An 8,488-nucleotide genomic window follows, 5' to 3' on the forward strand; every position below is an offset into this window, starting at 1 on the left:
AGGGAGAAGATGTATAATTTGTCACAGCTGTTCCTCTAGCTTTTTGTCACTTAAGAAGAAGGTAGTAGAAGAGAAGAGTCAAGAGTTACTGTATCAATTCACCCGTTTCTGGGTGAAGTAGAGCAAAAAAATTTGGTTCACCCATTTTTGGGTGAACCAGAACGAGCGGAGTACGATCAATTTGCCAGACCCACCCGTAGGCACGGAGGGTGTGGTCTGGCTACGCGAGACTAGGTAATGACAGACACACACAACAACTACCTATACCTCGCGTAGGCGAGGCCAATGAAGGAATTGTGTGGTTCAGGAGTAGGATGGACAAGACTAGCATACCTGGATATGACTGATGCTACAGTGAACTGTCCTTCTGGGTTTAGGCTGTACTAGTCAGGAGGAGTTAGAGCTTGTGGTAGACCAGTAACAAGCAGTGGTAGCTGTGTATCAGTTCAGTTCCCATCTAATGGTATCAGTTACTCTCATGTGTGTGGTAGAGTAACAGGATATCAATATTATACGCCTGATGCTGTTGATGATGCTCAAGGTTCTAATCACAATAATTTGAATGCTGACTATGTTGATGGTGTGAGTATCACTCGTGGGTCTCCTCGTCAACATGTCTGGACACTAATGGCTGCCAATTTTGAAAGTACTACTTCAGTTGACCATTCCTGTCCTTGTACTTCTGGTTATCTTCCACAAATTCAATCATTTGTTGGTGATCATTATTTCTGTGAATCAGCAGCTAGTACATTTCAACAGCAATTGTTTACATCTGATCCACTCTGGGATGGTCAAGGTTGTAATTCTCATGAATCACCTTGTTGTAATGTTCCTGGTATCCCATGGTTTCACAGAGACTATGGTAGCACTACCACTCATGGGCGGTTGCAGAAATTTGGTTTGACCTGGGCATCAATAATTAGTGGGTGTGGAGTGGGTGTGGTTCCATACAATTTTGCAAGGAAAATGGACAATACTGATCTATAACTTCATTGAGATGGTTTCTTAGCATAAAACAACAAAGAAGCCTGTTGAACTACCACAGTTTACACTGGATGCCCACACCAGAATCATGAATATAATTATTGGTCAAAAAGTCAACCTGGGCATTGCCCCCTAATGCCCAGGCCTGCAACCGCCTATGCTACCACTACTGACTATATGAGTTGAGGGTGTGTGGAGATGAGGGAACTGAAAATGAAGATGCTCCTGTCACCTATTATGAGATTTATGTTCAGTAAAACAGTTTAGTTTTTTGTGTTTTACTTTTGTTTTTAGTTCAGTCTTGTGTAATTAGTAGCTTTTGTTCATTAATTCAAAAGAACTAATGAGATCATTAAATATTTATAGGAAAATTTTGCTTTACACAAATGATCAATATTGTCCGGAAGTAATGTTTTTGTTGATGAATAAATACATCATACCCATCAGTTGCATGTTGTGTGACTAATGTTTGTTTTGATAATAAAGGAGTGGCTTGTACTAGAGTACATTCCTTACATTTTTCGCACATAACTACACATCAGTATAACCTCATAGGTGTGCAGATATGGGCATATTTGAATTCTTGTGCTTCAAAATAATCTATTTTTGACATCATTGGTCAAGCTCTTCTCAAGTTTATAATTATAAATGAGCACATTACATGATTGCTCAACAAACCACTAAACTCTGTTGTTTGTATGGTATGTGGTGTACTTGCTGCCAATACCTATGGTTGTAAGAATGATAATAGTAAAATCTCTTGCTGCATTTATTAAAGAATTTTAGTAAGGGGAAATAAAAATTGACTTCAAAATCACTGTGATACACATTTATGTACTTATGCTGTGTAGAAAGTTTGTGCCAATCCCAATTTCTTTCTTTGAGTAATGACCATTTAAAAAATTTTTTGGAAAGAATTGTAGACTATACCCAATGGTTTTTTTAGATGAATGGCTCCTAAATCACTTCAAATTTTTTATGCATATTGATGTCTTAGTGGAACGTTTGAGCTATTATTAAAAAATGAACCAACTTGGTCATCCATTGGCAACCTAAACCCATTGTCATCAGCAACAAAATATACCAATCAGTATTATATGATCACTGGCCTTTATCAGCAAAAGTTAGTTATTAGTGAAATCATTTTTTGATTAAGATCTAGTGAAACAGTTTCAATTTTGTGTATAGTCTTGACTTGTCCATTGGCTGCCACTGCAATACACAAGTACTGATTCACTGTCATTGGTACATGTATATGGTATATAATGATATATTTTCTGTGGATAATTGAAGTTTCCTTGTTTTTATTTGCAAAAGGTTTCAGTTTCCTACAAAAAATATTATGAGTTGTGTATAGGAAAGCAGTATACACTTATGCGATATTGGCATTCTTTGTTTATTGTACAGTATTTAAAGATTAAATCCATGCACAAAAATTAATACAATCTTGTACTGAAATGGGAGATGAAAGCTATCAGTCTGTCCAACCAATAAACTTAACACAGGAAAATGAATATGAGCTGGCTCAATATGATAAAGGAGAGAAAATGCCTCAGCCTCATATTGTATCTGATAGTAAATCATCCCATCAGTCAGTGTGGAGTATACCAGTTATTATACTAACAGTATTGATGTGTATCACACTGTTACTACTGGTTACTATCATTATCATTATTGGACTGAACTGGACTAGTACACAAAATGCGGCTACTGGCACTGGATCTAATACCAGCTCATGCTACAGTTCACTGCAGGCAACGAACAATAATAGTCAGCAGCAGTTTCCTAATTTCACTCAATGGTCCGATGATATTGTTACTGGTGTTTACTAGCATCTTGATCCTAGCTTATCCTCATTATCTGATGCTGTCTCATTAAAAAACAATACACTAGTATTGAGTCTTATCACCCAACTTAACAACACATTACAAGATATAGCAAACAAAGTTGATGTCATTGGAAAGTTTAATGAAGAAGAAGAAACCTTCTATGAGAACAACACTATACTATTGAATAGTGTCATAAATACAGTTAGTAGCTCAGTGATAAAACTTAATAGCATTATTGGTACTCTCTCTAATATAAAAGACACCAGTACCTCTACTGCTGGAGTGGTTGATGATATACTAATAGTGGTACAAGAATTGCTGCAGTTACATAATATCTCTTCTTCACTGCCTACATCTTGCAAACAACTTAAAGATGAAAAGCCAGGCATCTCATCAGGTTTTTATGTACTAGTAACTACTAATGGTAGCAGCTTATTTTATACTTACTGTAATATGGAGGAGTTGTGTGGTTCAGGAGGAGGATGGACAAGACTAGCATATCTGGATATGAGTGACTCTACAGTGACCTGTCCTTCTGAATTTAGACTGTACCAGTCAGGAGGAGTTAGAGCTTGTGGTAGACCAGTAACAAGCAGTGGTAGTTGTGTATCAGTTCAGTTCCCATCTAATGATATCAGTTATTCTCAGGTGTGTGGTAGAGTAACAGGATATCAATATTATACACCTGATGCTGTTGACAATATTCATGGTTCTAATCACAATAATTTGAATGGTAATTATGTTGATGGTGTTAGTATCACTCATGGATCTCCTCGTCAACATATCTGGACACTAATGGCTGGAAATTATGAACAAAATGTTCATATTAATTATTATAATTGTCCTTGTGCTAATGATTCTACACAACAAGTTCAATCATTCATTGGTGATCATTATTTTTGTGAATCAGGGATTGCTACTGGTTTATATCAACAGCAATTGTATACATCTGATCCACTCTGGGATGGTCAAAGTTGTGGTTCTGCTGAATCACCTTGTTGTAATGTTCCTGGTATCCCATGGTTTCACAGAGACTATGGTAACACTACCACTACTGACTATATTGAGTTGAGGGTGTGTGGAGATGAGGCAACTAATAATGAAGATGTTCCTGTCAGTTATTATGAGATTTATGTTCAGTAGAACAGTTTTAGTTTTTGTGTATGCTTATTCTTATAGACCTTTTTTTATTTGACTATGTAGTAAGCTTTTATATACTATGAAATGGTGTATTTTATTTCTTCACATTTTGTGCACTTTTAGAACTCCCCCAACTTTTTTTAAAATAACCTTTATCTTCAGAATGGTGCATGCATCTGAGCTGGTTGCTGCTACATAATCAATGCTATAAAAATAAAGTGCTGGTTGCTTAATGGCATGCAGCCACAGATTATGCATGAAACCATGGCTATAGTTTATGTAAGAAAAATCACGAGCTATAGTTTTCGCTTTTTTCCAAAAATTTTCTACTTTGTAAAAATGGCTATAGCACAAAAATTTTTGTTGGAATCAACTCAAACTTTCTACATACCATAAGTGCATCAATAATCAATATGTATCAGAAAATATAATAAAAATTGGGGTTTATTTTGGAGCCCTTTTTGGAAAAAACCATGGGCAATCATGACCATGGGCAATCATGGTACAAGGTATATTTTTTCAAAAATTGGCTTATTTGAAAAAAATTTTTGCAACCTAAAAATTATAGTTGGAATGGCCTCAAACTTTCTATGCAGCATAAACATTATCATTTTGTATCAGAAAATGTAATAAAAAATTGGGTGGATATACTTTCAAATTGGCTTGTGTCTTGCATTATCATTTTCATTGTGTAGATAAAGTACAAACCAGGCTTTAATGCTTACTAAATGCTACAAGCCTTCAAGGTAACTTTTTTGCTGGGTACATTTTAAAGTCTAATCATCATTAGCATACTCACACAGTAATGTACACACTGCATGATTGTAGCAGTTGACAGCTTGAAATGAGGCAAGTAGATAGAACAAGAACAACAAGCCTGGCTTTCATTTGATAATAGCATGATGAGTCCTCTGCAGTTCCTTGAATGAGGAGAGTTGGGCAATTGAGTACCTGCAAGGAGCCTGAAGGAGGGGCTGTGAATTCTTATAGGCTAGTGAATGATGTCCTCAGTAGATTCATAATAATAAATGTCAACTTATGGAAACTGAACAAACAGTAGCATGCATACAAATAATTAAAATAAGAATTACTTCTACATAGAAGAAATATTATCAATTTGTTTGATAATTTGACTCATTGACGGTCGTTCCAAAGGATCATCCTTACAGCACCAAATAATGAGAGAGTGTAGGAGAGACCCTTGTGTATCACTGGTACCCATTGATCTGCTGTTGATGCTCTGCACTTGATGAAGCATGTTTTGAAATACATCTCGATCTGGAAAACGACAAGTTATTATTTCACAGAGTAAAACACCATAACTGAATACATCCATCTTTGTAGTTTGCTCTTTTTTGGAATCTGTGCTCATGATGTGTTGAGCAAGAGCTTCAGGTGCTGTATAAGGCTCAGCTCCTGGTAGTCTGGTCACTGCTTTATTTGCTGCATTAGCTGATCCAAAGTCAGATATCTTGGTCTTCCATTTCTTGTCTCCCTTTGATTCCAGTAGTACATTAGCACTGCTGACATCACGATGAATAATGGGATCAGGTAGGCAGTGTAGGTAGTTCAGGCCAACAGCTACATCACGCATTATAGAGAGAATCACTGGTCTACAGCCAGGGTCAGGGGTCAGCTCCTTGTTATCATAAGCTTTGCGTAATGATGTATCCAGTACTTCAGTGATAATCATAGGATTACCTGATGGATGGTCTAACACAGCTCCTATGAACTGGAGGAGATTAGGATGACGTAATTGAGACATTGTGCTCATCTCACGATGAATGTTCTCGAGATAAAGTGGACTACGTATTGCCTCATGTAATTCCTTAACAGCAACAGGATGCCCTCTAAACTGACCGACCCATACAACACCCCATGCTCCTCTACCAAGCTCTTCTTTTGACAGAGTAATATCTTCATGACTGACTTTCCAACTGCTTTGTAACTGTGACATTTCTTTACGGAGGAAAGCATTTTCTTCTTTAGCTTGATGTAATTTTTCTTCCAACTCTAACTGTGACTGGATTGGTTTCTTTAATGTTTCAATTTTCTCCATCAATTCCTTCATTACAAAGTAAAAAATAAATAATTACGGTGAAAGTACACGTCATAGGTGAACAAAAAGTATAATGCTAAATTTACAACATACAAAAATAAGGGGCTGGGTTCATGTGGATTTGCAATAGGTTATGGTGTTGTGTATTACATAAAAGTATTCTATAGTCCCATAGAGCCTGAAATTACATTCAAAGAATATTTAGACATTGTGTCTGAACACTGTTTAATTTGATTTATCGTTTTTATGAAACAGCCAGATAGGGTTTTTGCAGGATTTTTGCATAGTGCTCATTCAGCTTCTTGTCAGTAGATTATTAAGTTACTCAAAAATTGTGCTTAAGACAATAGTTTGTAACAGGGTATTTAAACAAACTCACAATTAGAGAATTCTCCAGGTTTATAATTTTTCTAATATGTATACATGTTTTTATGTTGTGTATCAACCTTGAGCAGATTTTGATCAAATTTGATTTTTTTAAAAATTATTAAAATTATTAAAAAATCAGGCCAAAGTCCTTGGTTTTGTGCCAAATTTTGCTAAAATTGAAGAGGATAGAATTCTTTATTTTAGTAATATTTTTTGATTTTTTAATGCTGTGTAGAAAGTTTGAGCTGATTTTGATCAAATTTGAATTTTTCTCTGTACTGTAATCCCTGTACTGTAGTACATGGTTTTGGGCCAGATTTTGCCAAAATTGAAAAGGAGAGAATTTTCTATTTTTATAATATTTCCTAATGCATATACATGTTCTTATGCTGTGTAGAAAGTTTGAATTGATTTCGATCGAATTCAGATTTTTTACAAATTTTTAAAGTTGCTCAGAAATTGGGCCAAAGTCCCTGTACTCTAGTACATGGTTTTGGGCCAAATTTTACCGAAATTGAAAGAGAAAGAATTGTCTATTTTTATAACATTTCCCGTTACATATACATGTTCTTATGTTGTGTAGAAAGTTTGAGTTGGTTCCAATCAAATTTAGATTTTTTACAAATTTTTAAAGTTGCTCAAAAATTGGGCCAAAGTCCCTGTACTGTAGTACATAGTTTTGGGCCAAATTTTACCAAAATTGAAAGAGAAAGAATTATCTATTTTTATAACATTTCCCGTTACATATACATGTTCTTATGTTGTGTAGAAAGTTTGAGTTGGTTCCAATCAAATTTAGATTTTTTACAAATTTTTAAAGTTGCTCAAAAATTGGGCCAAAGTCCCTGTACTGTAGTACATGGTTTTGGGCCAAATTTTACCAAAATTGAAAGAGAAAGAATTATGTATATCTATTTTTATAATATTTCCTGTTACATATACATGTTCTTATGTTGTGTAGAAAGTTTGAGTTGGTTCCAATCAAATATAGATTTTTTACAAATTTTTAAAGTTGCTCAAAAATTGGGCCAAAGTCCCTGTACTTATTAGTAATGCGGTAGCGTTACTAAGTAGGATTCACCCCCAAACAAAATGGCTGCCACGACTTTTGCAGCCTTGGTAGTTGCTATACTGGGAAAACCAGCTCCTATGCTTACCAGACTTTGTAGAGGACCTTATCTTGACCAGAGGACTCCAATGGTATAACTAGCGTGGCTCTAGACCTCGTCTAAGCGAAAAGTCAAAAATTGGCGAACCGCCGGTCGTTTTGTTCAGCCACCTTTTTTCATCTTCATGATCATCATCATCAAGTCCTGTCAATCCAGTTGTCGGTGTGTATCTCAGTATCAGTTGGTGCTACAAGGATAATTCTTACACCAATCTACTCCAACAGTCTATGCACAGGTCCATGTCCCATCAAAATCATTCTTCAAGCAAGGAAAAAGTGATGCTGTGACTGCTGGATCGAGCCATCTTAGCTACATGCCGCCATTTTGTTAATTAAAGAAGCTTGCCATGTGCTCCAAATTTGGGTGTGGTCGCGCATGCTCAGATCTGCAGCTCTGGAAGAAGCAATTAATTGCTATGCTTGGAATCAACTACTGCAATACTTTAGTGGAGGTTTCCAGCTAAAAGAAGGTATTGATTTTACATGTTACTGTTTTATCAAGTGTGTTATTTTATTTTATTTTAAAAAACAAACAATTAATTAATGTTATGACTTATGATATGCAATGATAATTATGAACTTGACAACAGCCTGGAAGAACAGGAATAGCAGGGAGGATTGACACTCTTAGCTCACAGATTCTTGAACAAGGACTTGTGTCAAGACTAGTATTAGTTTCACTCGTCATCAGTATAGTTGATATTCCTTCAGCATGTCTATTCAATGCTATCTCTCATAAATGTTAAAACAATGATAATAATAATAAAGAAAATTATTGTTTGTGTAAAATCAATAAGTATCACAATTGCAACTAAAGAAATACTATAAATATTATTTTAAAAATCAACAAAAACAAGAACATAAAAATTTTAAAAAATGAAGTAGGATTCCAAACGACAAACGAAAATACGAAATATTATTACCAAATCAACACAAACA

At 35.4% G+C, this 8,488-nt stretch overlaps 1 protein-coding gene across 2 annotated transcripts in view; it reads right to left on the bottom strand.

Annotated features, from left to right (window-relative positions):
- Positions 1 to 4,963: 4,963 nt before the first annotated feature.
- The window catches only part of LOC105314612 (RGS domain-containing serine/threonine-protein kinase A-like), a 6,687-nt gene continuing 3,162 nt past the window's right edge, over positions 4,964 to 8,488 (bottom strand). For both annotated transcript variants that reach the window (XM_020003149.1, XM_011408886.2), the window contains exon 10: positions 4,964 to 6,018. In XM_020003149.1, coding sequence (XP_019858708.1) covers positions 5,047 to 6,018 — 972 coding nt within the window. In that variant the 3' untranslated portion in view covers positions 4,964 to 5,046. The remainder of the gene's footprint in view (positions 6,019 to 8,488) is intronic.

The sequence above is a fragment of the Amphimedon queenslandica genome, unplaced genomic scaffold, assembly GCF_000090795.2.
Source record: "Amphimedon queenslandica unplaced genomic scaffold, v1.1 AMPQUscaffold_12742, whole genome shotgun sequence".
Taxonomy (NCBI): domain Eukaryota; kingdom Metazoa; phylum Porifera; class Demospongiae; order Haplosclerida; family Niphatidae; genus Amphimedon; species Amphimedon queenslandica.